The sequence below is a fragment of the Cheilinus undulatus genome, linkage group 9 (genome assembly GCF_018320785.1).
Source record: "Cheilinus undulatus linkage group 9, ASM1832078v1, whole genome shotgun sequence".
Classification (NCBI taxonomy): Eukaryota; Metazoa; Chordata; class Actinopteri; order Labriformes; family Labridae; genus Cheilinus; species Cheilinus undulatus.
The window spans coordinates 11,451,640-11,474,590 of record NC_054873.1 but is presented as its reverse complement, the minus strand read 5'-3'; the positions used below and the strand labels follow the sequence as shown (position 1 = coordinate 11,474,590).

General features: G+C 38.2%; 1 protein-coding gene across 1 annotated transcript; it reads right to left on the bottom strand.

Moving 5' to 3' along the window:
• Positions 1-317: 317 nt before the first annotated feature.
• scamp2 (secretory carrier membrane protein 2) lies at positions 318-22,200 on the bottom strand. Its single transcript, XM_041795816.1, has 9 exons — positions 22,047-22,200; positions 11,393-11,461; positions 10,998-11,084; positions 8,250-8,361; positions 7,752-7,880; positions 7,194-7,353; positions 6,026-6,127; positions 3,431-3,548; positions 318-2,979 (listed from the first exon to the last, which is right to left on the bottom strand). The coding sequence occupies exons 1-9, from the start codon at positions 22,101-22,103 to the stop codon at positions 2,830-2,832; spliced, it is 984 nt and encodes a 327-aa protein (XP_041651750.1). The 5' UTR covers positions 22,104-22,200; the 3' UTR covers positions 318-2,829.
• Positions 22,201-22,951: the final 751 nt, after the last annotated feature.

Sequence of the window (22,951 nt, the reverse complement as noted above, 5' to 3'; positions counted from 1 at the left end):
GTGCTGTTTTATTTACATTTTATTTACTTTTTTTGGGACAAGGATTTTGGATAAGCCAATATTTACATACACCTTTAAGCCGTTACAGATAGACACCACTTTTAATGCAACATCTGCTGATACCGATATCACACTGATAATATCATGCCTCCCTAGGTTTGTGTATCCGTGTAATTTTGATGACATGTTTTCAGACATACAGTACTTATTTGTCCACATTTGCCATCAAATTAAAAATTCCTAACAAAATTAGAATAAAAACCTTGAGCTTTCCCATTAGTATCATGTTTGTAAAAGGAAGGAAAAACAGCATTAAGTAAAGGCAAGCATTTTATTAGATGCTGTTTTCATTATTCAAATACAAAAGGCATTGGCTTCTGATCTTCCAAAACAATGCATTCAGCGATGTTTGACTTCATAAAAGTCATGTATTATATATAAACCATGAAAGATTGAACCTTAAATTAGACCACTGTTTGTTGTAAGAACACCACACAAGTTATCTTGAACCTGCTTTTTAGGAACATTTTACATCCATGCTGATGTTTTAAATGTACATCAAACAGACACGTGTGCATTTTTGTAAAAGAAATCAAAGAAAATATACAGCAAATAATTTAGAGGTTGGGGTAATCTTAGGGTGCTTTCATGCTGAGAGCTTGTGTACTTTGTTTAGATGTGAGTAGCATTATTTATTACTTTATTATCAGTTATGATCGCCAGCTCACTGCAAATCCATCCACTTTAGGTTCGGATGATGGAAGAGAGCTTTGACCACCTTTTCAAGGCGATCTGGGCTCGCTTGTTTTGTTTCAGATCAGTTTGATTGTTGGGTTTACATGAATCTGAGTGACCAGGGACAAAAAAGGAATGCCAACTCCCTTTGGAACGACCTGTCCAAGCGATCCAGGTGTGAAAGCACCCTCAGGAACAAGAAGGTTTAGACTAAACTGCAAAATAAAGAAAAGTGAAAATGCAAAACCTCAGCTGTGTACTGGTGATAAGACACTGTTTCCCTTCAAAATAAGGATGTCATGGAAACTTTACATCACTCTAGCAGAATAAATAAATCAGATACACGTCAAGGAAACACAAGGTCCTGCTGCTCCTATTAAACTTTTAACTGTAAAACTCAGATTTTGCATTTTGAAATCTAAAAATGAAATTATTTATCATTTCTAAAGCCCAGTTCAGACCAAAGATTTGCAACACAATGTGATTGTTTAGGGCATTACAGCTGCAGCGGTGTGAACTGAGCCATCACAGCTCAAATGAGGATGATTAATGGAGATGCCTGCAATTCCGTTTGTCGAATCACCGTAACTGGTTTACGGACATGGCAAGCAGTAAAATATGAAATGGACATCTTGCTCGTGCTGCAGTCGGTGTGCACTAGGATTGTGAGTTGAAGCGCATTGTATGACATGACGCGATGGTCCAGCGCCTGTGTGGTTAGGGCTTTCAGAATGTTGCAGAGTGGCCTATCACAAGCAGGTGCATACTTCAACTTGTCTCATCTTTGCTCTGAACCGGGCTTAAGATCCAAACATGCTAAATGCTGTTACTGCTGCAGCTTTTCTTCATTTACAATAAACCAATGCTCTTCTACTGTGTAGTAATTACAGTAATTACTGTTGATAGTAAAATGAAAAGACAAAACTGAACTAATCTACCTGATAAGGTTTAAATCAGTAGAAATCAGTAATGCTTTGGTTTCCTTTGAAAGAACGAGGCACTGATCTAACATGATGTTAAAGCTGCTTAGTTCTTATTGATGCTAAAACAAAAAGTTAACCTATAACTCTATTCTCCAACTAAGAAGAGATACTGAAGTTTTTATAGATATTATGAAGCCCTTTTCTGTTTCAACATGAGCTCTATGTGATGCATAAATACCAAAATTTACCCTATTTCCCAAAATATTTAGATTTAAAGGTTTTATTTTCTGAAAGATCTTGGCAAATTTTGGTACCAGAAAGTTCAAAGGCACAGGAATTTCAAAGCGCCAACATATTATTACTCTGTAAAAGTGATTTTCAGCCAGGGTGAATTGTGTGTATTTTTGCTTGTGACTGAAATGATTTAAATAATTAGCTACAGTAACAGTTACATCCAACGACCTAAGGCCAGAGTAATTAGAATAAAACTGCATACCTTTTACAGTCACTTTTCTTTCTCATTAGACTGATTTTTTCTTTTTTTTTTTTTTTACAAACAAGAGATTTCTTTTGCCAAAACATGTTCAACAATTGAAAGAAATGCATTTGAGACTAGAAAAATGCCATAAATGACAAAAAGAAACACTTCATCTTCTTTATATTACAGGATCAGAGTCCACAGTTTAGTGTGGACAAAGACAAGCATACTGCCACTACACACACTCATCACACACCTGCACAGACAAATATTACACTGAAGAGCATTAACAAAAAGTGCACACAAAATATACAAAGCAGAGACACGCAGTCAGTCAACTTCATTCATGCTTTTCACCCCACAATGCACCTGTTGGATGTCTTTCCCCTCCATGGCTTTTATACACACCCTACCAGAGCCTGGTGAAGCTGCTCTGTGAGTTAACACGAGGAAAAACATAGGCATTGTTTAAGGGGGTGAAAGGAGAGAGGCTAACGGTGTAGCCTCACTGAGCTCAAGGTCTATAAATCATGAGGTTAGAATTAACAACTAAAAGAAAGGAAGCAAGCTCAGACTCACAACAACAACCCTTAGCTTCCTGTGTCATTCCCCTTGTTTCAAGTTAATCATCCAGACCTGACAACATATAGACCTTGACCTTTTAAATGGAGTACGGCTAAACTCTGTTGACCATTAGTTGTTTGCCTGAAAGGCTCCCTGGGCGGCGGAGGATGCCGCTCCGGCAGCAGCTGTCTGGAAGGTTTTACTGGTGAAGACGCCCTGCGAGAACTCCTGCTGAGCCTTCTGGAAATTGGCCCCTGTACGGCGGTACATTTGGTGGACCTGTAGGAGGAGAGATAGAAGTACAAATGAAGACAGAATTTTGGATTTTTCAATACATTTTGTATTTCAAAATGATACAGCGTCTTCTTTTTTATGACTGATGGCGTAAGAAGTACCCAAAGTTTTAAAAAATACAGATATTTAGTTATATTTTTAATCTAAAGATTCTGGAGGCAAAAAACCTAAAACTTTCCAAATTGCCAAATTGGCAACATTTTGTGGAAGCCCTGTGGTGCCCCATTCATTTTCATTAAGTTGATATACTAAAGTTATTCTGCAATTCAGACCCAAATGATATTTTTGGGTGAAATTCTAATTTTCTAACTAAATGCATTAAAATCAAATTCGCCACATTTGTTTAACAGTAGGGAAAGCAGATACTGATCAAAAGACAAAGTTGCTTTGTTACAAAATCAGCTTAAATTATGAATAAAAGTTGATAAATTCTCACCATCTTGAGCAGGATGATGGACAGCACAGCATTCATGGTGAAGAGGATGGCCACAATAATCATGATGGCTCCCACTGCCTTGTTCAAACCGAAACTAGTGATGGCATTGATCCAGCCACTGGAGCAAACAAACATCTGTGAGCTTCGAGTGTCTCAAAACCATCATCCAATGCATAACATGCAGCATCTGTTTGCAGGCATTTATTTTCTGAACAAGATTTGGGTTAGGTTTAGTTAGCGAGGAATACGCAGAGTAGAAAGCTAGTTAAAAGCTGAAAGGATACAGGGGAAGGCAAAATTATGGTTCATAAAATCAACCCATTTTAATTAATTAGCACAGTGAAATGTGGCAGTATTACAATACGAATGCATGCTCTAAACATCAAATAAAGTTAACTTCAAAATGTGAGTACATTTTCATATTAATAATTTTGGGGTGCCCTTGTTTTCAGAATATGGTACTACATTTTCTGCTGTGTAATTTGCATCTAATCTGCAAAGAAAGAGCTACAGAACAAGAGAGAGTCCACTGATAGTCTCTGGTTGGACATTATGTGAAGTGCTGTGGTAAAATATGAGGGACCATTATGAAGGGAATGGGAATAAGAAGGAGCCATTAGCATAAGGGTCATCCTGGATAGTGCCTTTTTGAAATCAAAGGGCTTTTTCAACTTCACTTTAATTACATAGTACATCACCCAAAGCCTGGTGAGATCTGAGACAGGAAAGACCAAGAAAAACCTTGCATCTAATGTGGAGCTTGAACTCAATGAAGACATTTCCTTGGCAACCAAGATGTCTGCCACTTATGGAGCGTTCTGAGTCTGCTATTATGTCAGTATCAAACAAACGATTTCCCACATTACTTATGCACTGCAAGTGTTTGCTATCAAATAATGCCACACTAGCCTCAAAATGGATTTTAGAAACACTCATCCACAGTTTAAATGCAGGCATTGTGTTGAAGTGCATACACAAGGTAAAACCGAAGCTGTCGGTGTAGCAGAGGAATATTTGACAGACAACTACACAGTCAGAGCCCTGTCCTCACCATGTTTTACTCTGGTTTTAAGAGCAGCCATGTAACTAACCCAATGTTACCCACTAGCGCCGTTGTTATTAATGTGCAGTATAGTAATCAGGTAAAGTGTGTTCTTTCCTCTACAAGTTGAACATCTGTAATAACAGCCACACAGCAAGTGTGCAGGCTTTGCAGAGCATTGCTGCAAAGCCTGCACACGGGCTTTAAAAACGCTGCATGGATCGACTCTGTTGTCTCTAGCCCAGGGCTGCGATGGTTTATCTTAAAATGGCTTAAAAACAGTTTAAAGATATGTTTTAACTAATGACGCCTTTGTTTTAGGTCCATAATGTGTCAAAGAAACAGCTTTAAACTCTGTTGCTGCATAAACTCACTAGTATTGCTGCTAAAGCTAAGTTAAGTTAATGAAAAACATGGTATTTCCATCAAGTTCTTCAAAATAAAAGTCTGTAGCCGGGATTCTTTGCTTGAGCGCTTTAACCGTGAACATCAACATCAGACTACAGGTTCAGTTACAAAGAAGAGAGCACATCTGTATGGAGATCAGTCCTAAAGATGGCTACAATTGATCAGATCTCTGTGGGAGGAGTGGTGTGCCAAGGGACAGCAGAGTTAAGGCCAGAGAAAAGCTTTGCTTTCAGAAACTGGTTCTGAAGTGTGACATCTACTTGATAACTATTCTAAAAGCTTTGGGAACGACCCCTAGAAACTGAAAATGAAGAAAGACTGCAGACCAAGCAAAGTGGCCCTGGGACACCATGCAGGTTCCATCACGTAGAGCTTATATTTGAAGTTAGCATAGCAAGTCTTGGTCAGGGTAGAGCCCAGAGCGAGACCAACAAAAAGCCTGAAGTTGCGTCTCTAACAAATGAAGGGTACTTCTTGTGGTAACTGATCAATATCAAGAAATTATTGGTGCCATTGTTTCTACTATTAGGTTTCAAGGCTCAAGAGTAAAACGCATACACTGTCACATTTTCAAAGTGTAAAGCTCATCAGCTTGAAATCTAGAATCGTCATAGACAAAATTCTACAAGAAACACAAGATAATCAGTATTAGTAAAAAGTAGCAGAGAGTGAGCAGCAGTAACTTACAGAGTTACCAGCAGACAGAGAGGCAGCAGAGAAGAAGCTGAAGGATGAAAAGTTTCTGTCAGAAGAGGAGCGTAGGAAGTAGGACAGCTGATTAATACAGACTCTTAGTAGTAAATATAAAGAGAAAAAGAGAAAGTTTGGAAGAAGTTCAAGTTGTAAACCAAATATTCAAGCAGTTATACCACAGTTTAATGCAAACATTTATGGCAGGTATGTTTAAGCCGAGAGCCAAGTGGAGTTAGAATTAGACATATAAAAGATATCTTTCCAGTCTTTAATCTACTACTTAAACTTGGAGGTTCATCCTTAATTTTCATCCAACAACATGTAACTTTACAAAAATGTAAACAAATGCTGATTCAGGCATGCTGTTCTCAATCTTAAGCAGTCCAAATCGTCTATCCTTAATCTAACTATCCCTTCAAGTCTCATAGTTAAAAACTCATTGTTGGACTCACCTGTTTCCCCATTTTGGGATTCCCACAGACTGGATGACAAAGATCACAACTTGGGCGAAAAACACAAAGAAGAAGAAGAAGAAGCTGAAGGAGCTGTCTGTCCTGTAAACAAGAAATCAACGCAGCTCAGTATAAGATTATCAATGATGTAGATGTGAAATACCTGCTTTACTGGGTTATTGGATTGAGATCTGGTGACTTTGGAGGCCACTGGAGTACAGTGTCATTGTCATGTTCAAGAAACCAGTTTGAGATGATTTGAGCTTTGTGAGGTGATGGAAGTAACCATCAGAAAGTGTGTACACTGTAGTCATAAGGGCTGGACATGGTCAGCAGCAATACTCAGGTAGGCTGTGGCGATGATGCTCAGTTGGTACTAAGAGGCCCAAAGTGTGCCAAGCAACTATCTGTAGCCCATCTGCTTCAATGTTCGATGTGTTGTGTGTTCAGAGATGGTATTCTGCTTATTGTAACGAGTGGTTATTTGAGTTTCTGTTGCCTCTCATCATCATCTTGAACCAGTCTGCCTGTTCTCCTCTGACATCAACAAGGAATTTTCTTCCATACAACTGTCGCTCACTGGATATTTTCCCCTTTTTTGGACCATTCTCTATAAAGCCTAGAGATGGTTGAAAAATCCCAGTAGATCAGCAGTTGCTGAAGTTCTGGCACCAACAACCGTGTCAAGTTCAAAGTCGCATAAATCCCCTTTCTTACCCATTCTGATGATCAGTTTGACTGTAAGCAAGTCTTCTTGACAAAGTCTACATGCCTAAATACACTGAGTTGCTGCAATGTGATTGGCTGATTAGCTATTTGTGTTAGGCAGCAATTGAATAGGTGTACCTAATAAAGTGGCTGGTGACTGTACGCTACTATTCAAGTTACTTTAAACACAGCTATCTAAACAGTTAGCAAAGTAATATCGGTAATCAACATCACCTACATTGTTTTTGTTTCACTGTGGTTAAAGATAATCCACAGAGCTCTGATAAACTGTCCTTAGATAAATGCTGCATGTCCAAGTATGAAAAGGGTCTTCACACTGCTATCTACCACTGCTCCTCATGATTGCATAGGCAAAGTGATGCATATTACACCAGAGAGGTACCAAGACAACACAGACAAATTTTTAGAAACATGGTGTCAGGAATGAATGTTGACTCACTTGAAGGCCTTGTAGACGGGTCGGTACCAGCAGAGGAAGGAGCATGGAGCGAAGAGGATAAGCCAGAGGATGGAGAGACCAAAATCGATGCCATGATCAGCACTGCTGATGAAGGCAGCCAAACACGCCAGCAGGTTGAGGAACAGAGTCACACAGTGGACTGAAAAACAGCAAAGAGAGGCGTGTTTCAAGGATAATGCTGCCGTTTATAATGTTAGTATTGTTTTCATTTTGAATTGTGAACTGAAACACCTTAATAACTGCTGTAAATACTAACAAAGATGACCAGATGTAAAATGTAAAGCTGCGCTTTTTTATTTCTTTGCAGAAATCACAAATTGATAGTCAAGCACCATTTTGGTCTCATCAGACCAAAGAACTTTCTTCCACTTGACCATGGAGTCTCCCACATGCCTTTTGGTGAACTCTATTCAAGACTGAATGTGAGTTTTCTTCCACAGTGGCTTTTTCTTTGCCACTCTCCCATAAAGCTTTAACTAGCATTACCATTTCAGCAGGACATACTTTATATAAAAACAAACCCTCTGATAAACTTACACATCCAGAGGTAGTACATCATCTTGCAGACTCTCTGGTACTCTGGGGGGATTTCCTCTGAGAAGTCCTGATAGAAACATGGTTTGATGGGGAAGCTCTTTGGAAGTGGAGGCCAGTTGTTTTCTTTCACTGTCAATACAAAAGACAACTGATTGTTAAAAGGGAAGATTAAGTCACTTTTAACAAACTTTTACATCATGTCATGCTAACTTAGCATACGACAAAGTTTAAACCATGTAATTGTAAACTTACAGCATATGTATTGGTGTGATTTATGAGTTCAATGACAAAGTATTTTTTGTGTGCATTTGCATCTGTATAAGTAATTAGGAAGGTTCACTTCATTTCTAAAAGCCGTGGTGCGAGAATGTTTCAGATTTTGCAGTCTACACCACATTGTACACATCACATAGCATGTTGTTTTTTTCTGTCCTGCTAAGTTGTGCAGCTCCTGCTAGTGCTGCAGAGGAGAGAGGATTTTTTTTTGTCTTTAATGACCTGAGGAGCCTCTGGTCTGCAGCTCCTGCTCTCTGCGGTCCAGCTCGGCAGCTTTTCTCTCCAGCTCCTCCTGCTGCCTCAGCAGATTGGCCTGAGCCGCAGCAGCAGTCGCCTGCAAGAGGAGAGTAAGGAAGACTTTACTCGACAAACAGAGAAATGTACAGGAATTTATCTTTGTGACAATAGTGGAAAAGCAACTCAGCTTGTATTTCTATTTAGAAAAAAATAGTACATTTAAATGGACAGTGAATCTCTACTATTTTAGCAGATTTCCTAAGATTTTAGGAGGCAAAAGTGCTAAAAAGATTGACAACATGTTTGAGCCTGAGGAATATGTGAGTAATACTCAGGTTTCACATAAGTTTATAAAGATGTATGGGTGTTGTATTTTTAAGGGTCAAAGTACTGCTTGTAAAGCGGAAAAACATTTGCATGATTAGCATAATCACAGCTAATGTCTTACCAGGCAGAAAAAAAGGAGGACATAGGTGATCTGTAATGTTACTCATGAATATTTATAAGATTATTATTGAGAACAAGGAGGCTTATTATAATGTGTAAACTGAGTTGATGTTTGTTTAGCCAACAAATAACCTTGAATAACAAGTACTGGAAGACGTACAGAAAGGACCACACGCCCTTTAGTATGAAATATTACAGCTACATGTGTAACGTGAGCTAACAGTTGGTTTAAGGCACAATTTGAGCTGATTTTACATTCATTGTCAGGTATTCTGAAGCTCCCTAGTCTTATGTCTAAAACACAAGGTAAATATGACAGTTTTTTAAACTGCCCCCAGGGGGAAAAAAGAGAACTGAACATTGTGTGTTCAGATCCCTGAAAAACAGGCCGCAGTTCATCTGTGACGTCCCTACAGCGGAACATTGTTGAAAAGCAGGCTGCAGAGACAGCATGGAGAAAGGTTCAAGACTTAGATTCTACTCAAAACTATGTGTTTTTTGGGATGGATGAAATTGGATTTTTCAAACTGATATACAAGGTATGGCTATTAAAAAACAAGCTGTTATACAGTGTTACTGAACATAAAAAATGTTTCAGTGTCTTTCTCCTTCACTCTTCTCCACTTCTGCATCAACGCACCGCTGCATTCAGGTCTTCCACTGATCAAAGCAGGGCAGTAGGTCTTCTTCTGACAGTTTTCTCAGATCCTCTGTGGTTCTTTTCTTAACTTCTACAACACTCTAAACTATTTCTTTGGGCACAGATTTGATCTTAGGAAAAAGTCCCACAGTGCTAGATCAGGTGAATAGGGAGGGTGATCAAACACTGTGATTTATTTTTGGGCTAAAAACTTCTTTACCAAGAGCACAGTGTGAGCTGGCATGTTGTCTTTTTTTAATGTTATAATTAATATCATTGTTGATAAAGTGGATAAAACAAACATAGACAGAACAGTAACAACATTGATCAACAATAATACAACAAAAAACAGACAAAATATTATAATATCAGTTGTGGTCTCTTTCTTGGGCTTTTCTCAGTTTTTCTAGAACCTGTTTGTAATCGTGTTGATTCACTGTTGACCCTTCTCCTCCAAAATGATACCCTTGAGAAGACAATCACCATGCTCTTGAATATGGACTTCCTTTGTGGTGCTTTCTTCATCTTTGGTGATGATTTAAGCTGAACGATTTGAGAAAATAATATAATTGAGATTTTTTTCCCCAGTATTGCAATTTAGATTTTATCTCATTTTCGATGAATTGCCCAGCTCTAGTGATGATGGTGTTTTCCAATGCACTGACTGCCGTTTTATCTCAGGATCCTATTGGAAGATCCAAGTTTCATCGCATGTAATCCCTCCTAAAAAATGTAGGTTTCCTTCAATTTGTTCCAAAATCTCTCCACAAATTTGTTTGCGTTTCCTTTTGATTAGAATTCAGAAGTTTTGGGACAGCTATGGCACACACTTTTGTCATGTTCAAATTTTCATGCAAAATTTTCCGAACTTTCTCTTTATCAATGGAGACCATTTCTGCCATCATTTTTGTGCCAAGTCGTCGATTTTGAACAATTTGTTCAATTTATTGAATGTTTTCAGAGATTTTTGATGTGCTTAGGCACGCAGAACGTTCATGGTCTTAGACATCCTCTCTGTCTTCATAAAATCTTTTGTGCCATTCAAACACATATAAATGTGACATGCAGTGTTCCTCATACACCTCAGTTAATGTACCAAAAGAATCAGCTGCTGTTTTGTCCAATTTCACCAAAAATTTCAAGTTAATGCATTGTTCAACTTTTAAGCTAATCATTTCAGCTAATTATATAACACTTGGTCTAACTGTGAACCATGTGGTTCTATCCTCATAAGGGCTCTCTTATTATTTAATTGCTGTACCTCATATACTGTAATGAAAACCAAACAGAAATGTTTGGTACCCAAACTGAACTAAAGTCTGAATGTAAGTGATGCATGGAAACAGAGATAGAAGTTCTGGTAAAAACTGCTACCAAGTAAAGCTTTTTTTCATCTGATTTATTCATCTTTCTTTGGATTTTTTGTGATGTTTCCCCGCCTGTCTGTGTTTTAAAGAGCTTTTTTCTTCTACTAGCTTTATTTTGTCAAAAGCTGGAGCAAATATGTGATAAAATAAAGCAATGACATTTAGGAACAACCAGGAAAATTCAGTGTCGTTCTGTCATTCAGTGTACTTCTGTGATATTTTCCAGTTGTAGCAGATAAGTGGTAGAGAGAATGGTGCATCCAGTAGTATGTGTCTCACCTGTGGACTGGGCTCTGTGGACGGCTGTAACACAGCTGGCTGGTAGGGAGACGGGTTGGCTGGAGTGGTTTGAGTAGCTAAACCATCCTAAATAATAACAAAAAGAGACAAAAATGACAGTGAGTGATTCGGAGGAAATTAGCAAAGATAAAATAAGACAAAGAAAAGGCTGAGGTAAACAGGAAGGTGACAGGGCACGGAAATGAAAGAGTACGTGGAGGATGGATGAAAAATAAGAACTGGAGAAGATAAGAGAAAAGAGGTGGAAAGTGGGTGGAAATTAAGGTCAAATAAGAGCAGGGAGGTGGAAATGTAGCACACGAAGAAAACATCTTTAATGAAAGACAACCATGGAGTGAAAAAGAAGGACTATTCCAACAGTAGTGCTTTCTTACTGAGGGGAAAGGGTTGTACTGGTCGACCTGTGGTACGTTAGAGTTGGTCACTTGTGTAACAGCAGGATCCTGAAAACCAAACAGACAGGTGTCACTCATCGTTACAGCTCACTCAGTCACAAACAACTGGAGAATATCTGCATAAATTGGATGAACTGAGATCTGGAGTCTATTTGAAGTACTTGACTTGCTTTAAACTTTGCTGATCTCTTGGAAGTACAGGATTCTGCTCACAGAAAGGTCAGGGCTGACGGATTTAGTCGAGGTTTGGTGTCTTGTTTGAGGTCACAACAGAAAAGAAGTCTGGATTAAGTTTACATTGGGAGTCAGTGATGCCATTTAAGTGCATGGAGACTCTAACCTTTTGACCAGCAGCTGAGGAGATTTAGGAACAGGGCTGTAGCAGGTCCAGGGGATAAACAGATTTTATGTTTGATTGTATTTGATTTTGAATGCAAATAAACATCTACATTTTCTCTAGGACTGCTTTGACTAGGCAGCAAAGGAAATCTATTAAAACTGTAAATCAGGTCTGGTATGAAAAATGGGACATTTTATTTTCAGCTCATATTGCCCAGTCCTAGCTGCAACAATAAGTGATGATACAGAATAGTATTTATTAGGGATGCGTGTTTATTATTGCAAGAATATTGGTATCAGCAGAAATTAACTTAAAAGGTGAATTATCGGTACGAGCTGCAAATATTTACAACCGAAATTTGGGCTATAAAAATCTGCCATTATCAGCTGTAAATGTTGGCTTTATGAAAAAGAGTGGAGTTTTAGAGTGGACCAACAGACCTATATCAGCTGAAGTCTTTCATCATGATTCCATAAACCTAAAAGTCTGTTATAAGGGCTGAAGTTTTAGATGTGACCTACATTAAAATATTTGTATCTGCTAAAATTAATATGTAAACATCAGCGTATTGAATAGTGCATCCCTAGAATTTATTGGCATTTAAGAGGTAGAAAAAGGAAGAACTTTTTCTAAATTTGATTTTGAGTCTAGATGTCAAAATGCTGAAAACATACAAAAATATTCACTGCTGTTTGTCTTTTCTTCATAAAGAAGCAGCCCCGATCTCTTTTCTGGTGGTTCTACAGCTTCTTGTGTTTATATCTTAAAGGACCAATGGGACAAAACTTTTCCTTATGACTTTTGGTTGTTTCTATTCCTAGATCCACACATTAAACAAATGGATTAGTCTTGATGTGGTCAGTGTCATCAGACAAAACTAACACCAAGCCTTTTGGTGCTTTAGCAGCGGTCTAAAACTACAAAGCTCCATTGGTAGAAACTCTACCAACCAAAACAGCTCACATAATAAAGACTGATAAGTGCCGTTTTCACCTGTCGATCAAAGGGGCGGTAATGTTAATGCACACTGTCCTCCTAGTACAACCTGTCGGCATTTATTATTGATCACTCAATCAAAGCTGATAAGTCCACACATTTCTCTACTGCATTAATATTAGCATTTAAAACCATAACAATAAGTTAACACAATATTTCTCTAACCCTTTACTTGAACTCTTTTTAAAGAACTTCCCAAGGTAAACCTTAAACAATAAAAGTAACCCAGACCATGGATTCTGACAGAATGCCTTCACCAGACCATAAAATAAAGTACACCAAACTATTGTTGCTTAACCTGTACAAGTCTAGATTAATCATTAGCATGGAAAGACTTATTTCTCAAGAGAGGTCAGGCATGGTAAACATTAATTGACTCTTGTCTTGATCAGAGACATAAAGGCCAAAAAGATCCTAACATATATGAGAGGCCAGACTGTCCTGATAGAAGCAGATTCTTTGAGCCTGTGAGTCCAGGTGACTTCATGAATTTTCCAAATCATTCCCCACTTAAAATTCTAGTTTTCATTTGATGTAAGAAAATACACAGCTAACTGGACTTTTCATTCAAACCTACTACAAGCCACTTTTAAGGCAAAAGCTGCCATGATATGTAAAGGAATAAGTAAACTCAAAAGGCATTACAGACAATTTGATGATTAATTCTTGTCTTGAGTCACATTTCCAAAATTAACTAAATATTTTGTGGTTTGGGAGTAATTTCTTTTAAAGACACCACCTGGAGCTTAGTAAGATAGCGATGCATGTTTATTTAACCACAGAGCAATGATGTAATAAGAAAAATAGTCCTAGATCAATAAAAAGTGGGTGCTTGTTGAGGTGTCTCTGCTTCCTTTGACCTGTGTAATTTAAAGCCAGACAAATGCACATTTTCTCTTTCTCTTATGGTAATGACCCAATAACCTCTGATGTTCTCAGTACGAGGGAGGCTGAATTCCAGTGAGCATTTTTTAAATTCCTTGATAATCAAAGTCTGAAACATCAACAAACATCCTGATATATTCAAGAGTTTTTATTTCTCTTGTACTACAAACATGCACAACACTGCACTCCCCTGCTGGGTACAGTGATCCCATCTTCATCCCAGTAACACCTCTGTTACTACCTCTAAAGGGGACTTGTCCTCCCAAAACACAACCAGGACATTCAGCGAAGGCGAAACATCACAGGGCTGTACAATGAATCACACACCTGCTGTTTGTAGTAAGAAACTCACAGTGAAGAGAACCCACACATGGGATTTCATAGAAACTCACTGCAATCATGGGGAAGACTGCTGACTTGACAGCTGTGCAGAAGACCCTTCATAAAGAGAGTAAGCCACAGAAGGTCACTGCTGAAAAAGCAGGCTGTTCTCAGTGGCTGTATCAAAGCTTTTCATGGAAAGTTGACAAGAGTGTGGTAAGGTAAGGAGCACAGCTAACAGGGATGAGCTCGGTCTCCAGAACATTGTCAAGAAAAGCAGATTCAAGAACTTAGAGTCAGTGGATCAAGAGTCACCACACACAGACGAGTCCAGGGAATGAGCTACAGGTGTCGTGTTCTTAGTAATCCTGAACAACAGACAACAGAAGCGCCTCACCTGGACTAAGGAGAAAACAGTGGGCTCACTGATCCGAAGCCCTATTTTCAGATTAAAATAAATTTGAATTTCATTTGGAAATCATGGTCACAGAGTTTGGAGGAAGATCAGAGAGGCACAGAAATCAAGGTGCTTGAAGCCCAGTGTGAAGTTTTCACAGTCAGTGATGGTTTGGGGTGCCATGTCACCTGCTGCTGTTGGTCAAGTCCAGAGTCAACACTGTCAGTAGGAACGAGTACCAAAATCTGGTACCAACACGGTAACGGTACCGACACATCCAATACCTACTGGACCAAATTTCAACACAGATTAGGGATGCACAATATTATTGGTATAGTATCGGCAGATAATAGCTGAAGAGGGAATGAAAATTTCTGCAGATTTTTACAATTGATACTGTGGCTATAAAATCTACCTGCATCAGCTGTAAATATTGGCCATGCAAACACATAAGTTAGTTTTAGGCTGGACCAACAGATCTATATCAACTGAAGTCTTATTTATTTATTTCTCATCATTCCTTACACTTTTTTTTAGATTTATTCTTGGGATTTTTGTGCCTTTGTTTTGATAGAGGAGCACAGTGGATAGTGTCGGAATCAGGGATGAGAGTGGGGGAGAGACATGCGGTGAAGGGCCTCAGGCCGGATTTGAACCCCGGCCAACCACGTACGTGGGGCGCTCCTTAAACCACTGGGCCACCTGCGCCCCCATTCCTTACACTTTAACGTGTGTTTCAAGGACTGAAAATGGTTGATCTGCTCATCCTTTAAACTTCAAATTGTGTGTTTTAAGGACTGAAGTTTTGGGTCTGAAGAGCCACATTTAAACATCAGTATCAACATTAGCATCAAATAAGATTATTTCATTGATAAAGGCATACCGGATATCAGCAAAATTCCAATATCGTGCATCCCTGATATCGATACTTCATTTTGATATCCCACCACTCAAATAAAAGGCCAGAAAATCATTATGGAATTTGTGTGATTTATGTGTTAAGTCACACCAGTTTCTTTTCTAAGCCAGCATTCGGCTGGCACCATATAGAGATATTTTTGTGACTCGTTTATGATACTTAGACAGTTTTAGTGTCCTGCTAACTTCCAACACTTCTTTTCCTCTCAAAAGTATTGAGTCAGGCACTGTTTAGGAACTAACACCATATAAGAAGTACTGATTTAGCACCAGTAACAGAAAAAGCCCAAATGATACCCATCTCTACCTGTCAGCCATCTACCAGATCTTAGAGACCTTCATGCTTCCATCTGCTGAGAAGTATTATGGAGATACCCATTTCCTCTTCCAGCAGGACTTGGTACCTGCCCACAGTGAAGGCAAAACTACCAAAAACTGGTTTTCTGACCATGGTGTTACTGCGTTTGATTGGCCAGCCAAACCTGACCTAAACCCCACAGAGAACCTCTGAGGAAATGTCAAGTGGAAGATGAGCGACACCAGACTCAACAATACAGATGAGCTGAAGGCTGCGATCAGAGCAACCTGGGCTTCATGACACCCCAGCAGTGCCACGGACTGATGGCTCCATGCTACATTGCATAAATGCAGAAATTTCTGCAAAAGGAGCTCCAACCAATTACTGAGTGCGTTAATGAGCACACTTTTCCAGAAGGTCGACATTTCTGTATTATAAATCCTTTTTTTGGATTGGTGTTTTGTTATGTTCTAATATTTAGAGATAGTGGAATTTTCATTTTTTATGAGCCATTAATCTTTAAGATTAAAACAAAAAAAGCCTTGAAATATTTTACCCTGTCAGAGATGAATCTGGAATATATGAAATGTTAACTTTTTGTATTAAATCACAGGAAAAAAATCATTTTCCTCTTATTTTTCTCTTATTTTTTTTTAGATGTCCCTGTATGTAAGAAGCGAACGTAAAAAAAACATCAATCATGTTCTTTCATTTTGGGAAGGATGAAATTTTGATCATGATAAAAATCAAAGCCCAAATAACCCTGTGTCTTTTATAGGTTCAGATGTTCTAGAAAAGGCAGCAGAAAGGATTATGGGAAATGTAGGCCTTTGTAGGTGGTTATTTTTTTGAACAGCTGAAGCAGCTTTATAGCTGTGGTGATGTTTTTTATAATGTAGGTCAGTTCCTCCTTTAAGAGTAATGAGGAAAGAACCACAGCCTCATATGATAAACCACCTCGTCATTCACTGATCATGTGACTGAAAGTGCACCCTTACTCATGTCTACTTATTTACTCATGACACACCTGTTATCATTCCCAGCAGGAAACACAGAGAAGTCTAAGCAGTTACACTCCTTTTGTACTATTTTGAAGCAGAAATGTGATCTAATAAAACTGATCTCAGCTGCAGATTGAAGATCAGTAACACTTTCAGAAACATCATCCTGCCTTGGGAGATGATACGTGGCAGAGGGAGAGCTTAAAAGGTTTCTGTCAAATGAAGAATGCAAAATGTATTATCATGCAAAATGTGTTTACCACGCACCCCAGTGTAAGAGTGGGAAAAAGATGTGCTGAATCACCACTGAGAGACTGCTGTGATGACACATTACAAACAGAAATGGATAAATTCAACTGATGTCCAAAACCACTAAGCCTCTCTGAAATGAGGATTTACACGAGACAAGCCAAAACAAGACGACATGATGTTTGAACTGAGGGAGTGTGTAGAAGACGCACAAACAGTACGTATTTGGCACATCTTCAGCACGTCCACATTTGTATTGATGTAAAATTCCCTACCAATAATGTCATGTTGAACTAACTTTAACCTAAATGTGTGTTGTTACAAATTGGGAATATAAATCTGGATTGTAGTTAGACTTAAAGTCTTCGTACCAGGAAGCAGGATCTGCTGTGACAACTGTTGATTTCAGGTGTGGCTGTTATTGCAGTTTCAAAACTGCAGATGATTATTGCGACTGAATGGAGTTAAGCCAACCTCAAAATTGCAAATTTACAGCTCTACAGTGATTAGATATACACGATTACACACTGCAGACAATTAAAGGAAGAACATTTAACATTCAAATGGGTTTTTCAGCATTGCTTCCTTGGATTTTTTTCAAATAAAGCATCATATGAATATTAAAAACTAAATCTCATCTTAGAATGCAGCTTTATAAAAACAAAATAGTGTTTAGTGCTAGACAACATATTCCAGCTGCTACTCAGTTATTTATTCAGCCACTTCCACACCCAGCAAACAAACAGCGGTCTGGTCGTCTCTGCACTGACGTCACTGCCATTGTGCACCTGATACAACAAAGTGTGACTTTGAACAACTGTAAAAGTGACAGTTATGCAACGTAACCGACAGTAGGCTTCATCAGAATCTGAAATTCATCATAATGACAGTCATTTCCATCACATGTTACAGAGAATTTCATATCCTTATCCTTGAGTGATCTGTTCAATTGCAAACCATGGATCCCCACATAACCCTCATGCTGATTAAACATATAACTGCCATTTGCACTCTTAGATGCTGTATTTTGACTCTTCAACTTAAATACAAGCTCTTGTCCAATTGAGTGTGGCTTCTTACTTTTTGTGATCCTTTGAGCACCCAAATAAGAAACGCTCTGTGCTTTTTCTGAGGTTGTGGTCAGGTTCACATTTGTGGTTTTGGGCCACAATCATATCTGAGGGTTTTTTTGGCCCAAAGCTGACTTATGTAGGAGTCATCGGTTTAGTATGGTTGTTTTATGGCGCTGTGGTCCTTGTATGCATTTGTTTGCTTTTTAATGACATGGTATCACTTTAATAATGTATTTTGAATCAATCTGTGAGACCCCCAGCTTTGGCTCACAGACCCTGAGGGGTCCCTGGACCCCAGTTTGAGAACCAGTGGTTTATGATGTTTCATGGCCCTAACTTCCAGGTGCCTCTGTTGCTTAGTCAGACTTCATTAACTCTGCAAACTCATCAATGTACCTAAATTTAATTTGGATTTCATAGTCCATCTTGACCAGTGTTGATTTTGTCGACTAAAACTATGACTAAAAATGTGCGTCTGCAGTCTTTTTTCCATGACAAAAACTAGACTAAGACTAACAAAAATAGATCTGTGATGACTAAAATGGACTAAAAGTAAGTCTAGTTTTCGCCAAGATGACGAAAAATAGACAAAAATGTACTGTAGTCTTCACCAGACATTAAAAATTTGTAATGTTTATCCATTGTAGGTAAATTTGTCAAAAACAAAGCATCTACAGCTATTCTGCTTCCCAGGTTTAGCAGGGTGCATAGAACACACTACCATGATTTGGTACCAGATTTAGGCAAGAAAATAAATGCTTGGACTGCAAGTAAAAACTAAAATGTGAGGACTTTTATGGACTAAAATGTTTTGAGTTTTCGTCGACTAAAACTAGACTAAAATTGAAAAGGATACAAATGACTAAAATGTGACTAAAACTAAAAGACATTTCTTCAAGAGACTAAGACTAAAATTAAAAATAGCTGCCAAAATTAACACTGATCTTGACCATTTCACATATTTGTGAAAAATGTCCTTGTGACTGAGTTGTCATGTGTCGGAAACAAACCACAGTAATGAAGAAGAAAGAGTGCATGTTAAGCAACCTTCTTGCAAACTAAACCTAATTTGTACTGCAAGATAAGACATATGACAGAAATCTCTGCCTTGATGCCTGGAAAAGTAAGTTACTGCTTTAATGGCTTTACAGCTACAAACAATAAAGCTGGGTGATCCACTACTTAAAAAGAATCCAGGGTAAACTCCAAAGTGAAACCACAAGGGGATTAAACCTAGAAGTATAAATGTTTTAATCAATGAGTTTGATAAACGGATAGCAAAAAATAAAAGCTGCAAGTTATGTTAAAATACTGCAGCTTCACAAGAAATCTGTAAGATCAGCTACCTTTTCCAAATATGATGCACCAAGTTCTTCACTCTTTCTCAAACTACAGTTGTTGACCATTTTTGATGTTGCTCTGATTTGTTCATTTGTATTCAAAGTTTTATATCAAAATTCAAATCTACCTCACCCTCACACAGAATTCTTATTTCTTATATGTTTTTAAACGTACCTTGTACTCCGTGTGTGTGTGTGTATAAATAAATATCAAGAGGCAGGGATGGTTGAACAGATTAGGGATGTCACTACACCAAAATACTACATTTTGATATTGATACTTAAGCCTAAAATATCAAAGTATATCAAAAGCTGTTTTACACTGGCAATAAAAACAGAAGTCCTGGGCACCAAAAATGAAGTAATTTCTTGTTTTTTGATTATCAAAAGTTCTTCGCTATTACTACCTTTGCCTTCAACTTTGATGGATTCATTCCTCCCCATACAGGGGCTATATAAAGTATTCACCCTCTTGGATGTTTTACCATTTCACTGATTTTAGAAATCAATCATGGTTGATATAATTTGGCTTTTTTATTTTGACAAACGGTGTCTCTAGAGATTGTAGTACAAAGACACCTGCGTGTGGAAGGTCCAGTCACTGGCTAATCAGTATTCTTGGCTACCATTACACCGTGAAGACAAAAGAACACTCCAAGCAACTCAGAAAAAAAGGTTCCAAGGCACTACTGAAAAAAAGTTAAAAAGTTCAGTTAAATCCATTATCAAGAAATGTGAAGTATATGGCACATGTGCAAAGCTACCTATCAGGCTGAGTGACCATGCAAGAAGGAGACTAATGAGAGAGGCCACTAAGACAATGGGAGAGACTCTGCATACAACAAATGTTGCCTGGGTTCTTCACCAGTCAAAGCTTTATGGGAGAGTGGCAAGGAGAAATCCACTGGGAAGAAAACTCTTTAAATCTCCACAAGAATTCCCCAAAAGGCATGTGGGATACTCAATGGTCAAGTAAGAAAATTCTTTAGTCTGATGAGACCAAAATGGTGCTTTATTTGCCATCAGACAAAACTATGTTTAGGGGACACCAGGCACTGCACACCACCACAAACACACCATCTCCACTGTGAAGCAGGGTGGTGGCAGCATCATGCTGTGGGGGTGCTTCTTCTCAGCCTTGTAAAGTTAGGAAAGTCTTGGAGGACAATCTTGTTCAGTCTTCAAGAGAACTACAGCTTTTGAGATTTATTTTACAGCAAGACAATGACCCGAAGCATACTGCGAAAACTAGAGAGGCAGAGTCAAAGCTCAGACCTCCATCCTATAGAGAATTTGTGGCTGGACTTGAAAGGTCCTGTTCAAACCTAATCCCTGTGCAACCTGACAGAGCTTGAGCAGTTTTACAAAGAAGAATGGAGTTGATTCGCAGTGTCCAGATGCACAAGCCTGACTGAGACCTATCCACACAGAATCAGTGCTGTGATTACAGCCAACGGTACATCTGTTAAACACTGACTTGAGGGGGGGAATATTTATGTAATGATTTATTTAACCTTACATCAGTTTATTTAATTGACATGACTTTGTAGAAATCTGTTGTTAAAGTTTGACATTAAAGTGTTTTTTGGCAAAAAAAAGTCAAATAATATTGACCATGGTTGATTTATAAAACCAATAATAGGGTAAAACATCCTAGAGGGTGAATAATTTTATAAGCACTGTATCACTCTAATGAAATAGTTACTGTTTGGGAGCTTTTTAATACAATGGATCACAAAAATAATAAAGACTAAAACATTTAAAATGTGTAACTAAAAAGTATCTCAACATTACAAATTTTGACAGCCTGAGAGCAAACCTGTATATGTAGTAGCTTCTTATTCTATATAAACAAAGCATCAAGTAGTTATGTAGTTTGATAAATTTGAAAATAAAATTTTTTTTGCTCTTTGAATGAGTAAATCTCTGTCAAAACATTCGTACAGTCCCAGACTTTACTAATACACAATATTCAATCACATATGCGCCTATTTTAAAAAGAATGATGGTGACATATGGTTGGAAATAATGCAATCCATGCAACTTTTTGCTCAGTTTTAGGGAGTGTGGTATGAATTCATGTTCTAAAACACAAGGATAAAAATATTTCCTATTGATCCTTTACTTTTGAAAGCACTTTCAGATGTGAACAAAGAAAACTTTCATCAGTATTTCAGCCACTTTAGCCAGAAGGCAACACATGTTAGATGGCCTACTTCCAGCTCGCAGCTTTTAGCTGTAATCAAAGGAAGTTATAAGTTAAAATCAATTTTGAAGACACAAATACAATGAAGTTTCAGGCTTGTATAGACTGAATAGATTTCCAGACCACGTCCTTTAGCTTTCAAAGTCTCTTTGAAGTGAAAGCCAGCAGAATACGTTAAAGAGGTTATCCTGAAAACTGTACTAGGGTCTTTAAGTAGTCTAAGAGGCATTACAGGACTCCTAAATTCTATCAGATCTCAGCCAACACAGTATAAATTCCAAATCATAACACGAATAAATCAAAGTAGAAAACTTAATAGTTATTAAGTAGCTTTAAACGGGTTGACATACATTCCTAGTTGGCTACAGTTTAACTTCCTGCAACTAAGTTCGCAAGGCACCCCGCCCCATTTTCAAACCAAGCCCGCTGATTGGCTGCTGTCTTGCCAATCTCGCTCTTTTAACCAAATAGCTTTCAAGAGAGCTGAAGCAAATCCCTCCCCCACATCCACCCAGCTAGTTTCCTGGCGTGTTGGCTACCTTTTAACGGACGATATGTCAGCACCAAAGCTTAACTGTGTCTAAACGAAATCTAAAAACGCATACTTACGTTGAAAGGGTTTTCGCCCACTGGCTCCGCAAAAGGGTTGCTATCATATCCCGACATTTTGAAAAGTTTCGCGCTGTGTTATCTTCTTTGAAACTGGGTATAAACAGCAAACTCTCCACTTTCGTCTGATACGTCTCCCCTGCCACTTCCTCGAATGAAGTTTACCGCGCAGGCGCACTCAACCAGCTGGGCCATGACGTGTTAAGTTGACACCTATGGTTGACACACATACAACGTTTACGAAGGAAAGCGCGCCACCTGTGGCTTGCAGTTGGGTGATACATCGTTGGAAGGTTAATCCTTCCATAAAAAGTTCTTCAAAAAATGTTATGTAAACGTTTAGAATGGCCTATAAGACTCTATAAGACTGACACGTAACTAGCCTTCTTTTAAAATGGTTCCACAATCTGGTGACTAAAAAAGACACTTGGAGAATTCAAGTAGGTAGTAGACAGGATAGGTGACGTTCTAGATAAAGCGTTAGATATCATAATTTGGTTCATTTTAGTGCCGTAAATTGCACACGCACGGGAAATTCAGGCATAACTAAGGGGAATTAAGCCCATAAAACAATTACACCAAATCTTGTTTACAAAGATTATGTTGACAGTTTAAAGTTAAAAGACTATTTAAAATTCAGGCATAGTCTACAAATGCCACTGGATACAGCATTTTATTTATCTAGACTTGGCCAGGCTAGTAGGTCAAAATTTATGCGGATTTTGATCTTGCATTAATTTAAGCCGTTGTAAATTGCAGAATTTATTTGATATGTCTACAGAAAGCTTGAATGTTTTTGTTTTTTCTTCTTTTCTGTATCAAAAAAATTGGGGTACAAATCATTAGGCTGAAAGAAAATTTAATTTACTCTCAAATGAGAATTATTATGCTAATTACCGGCTACT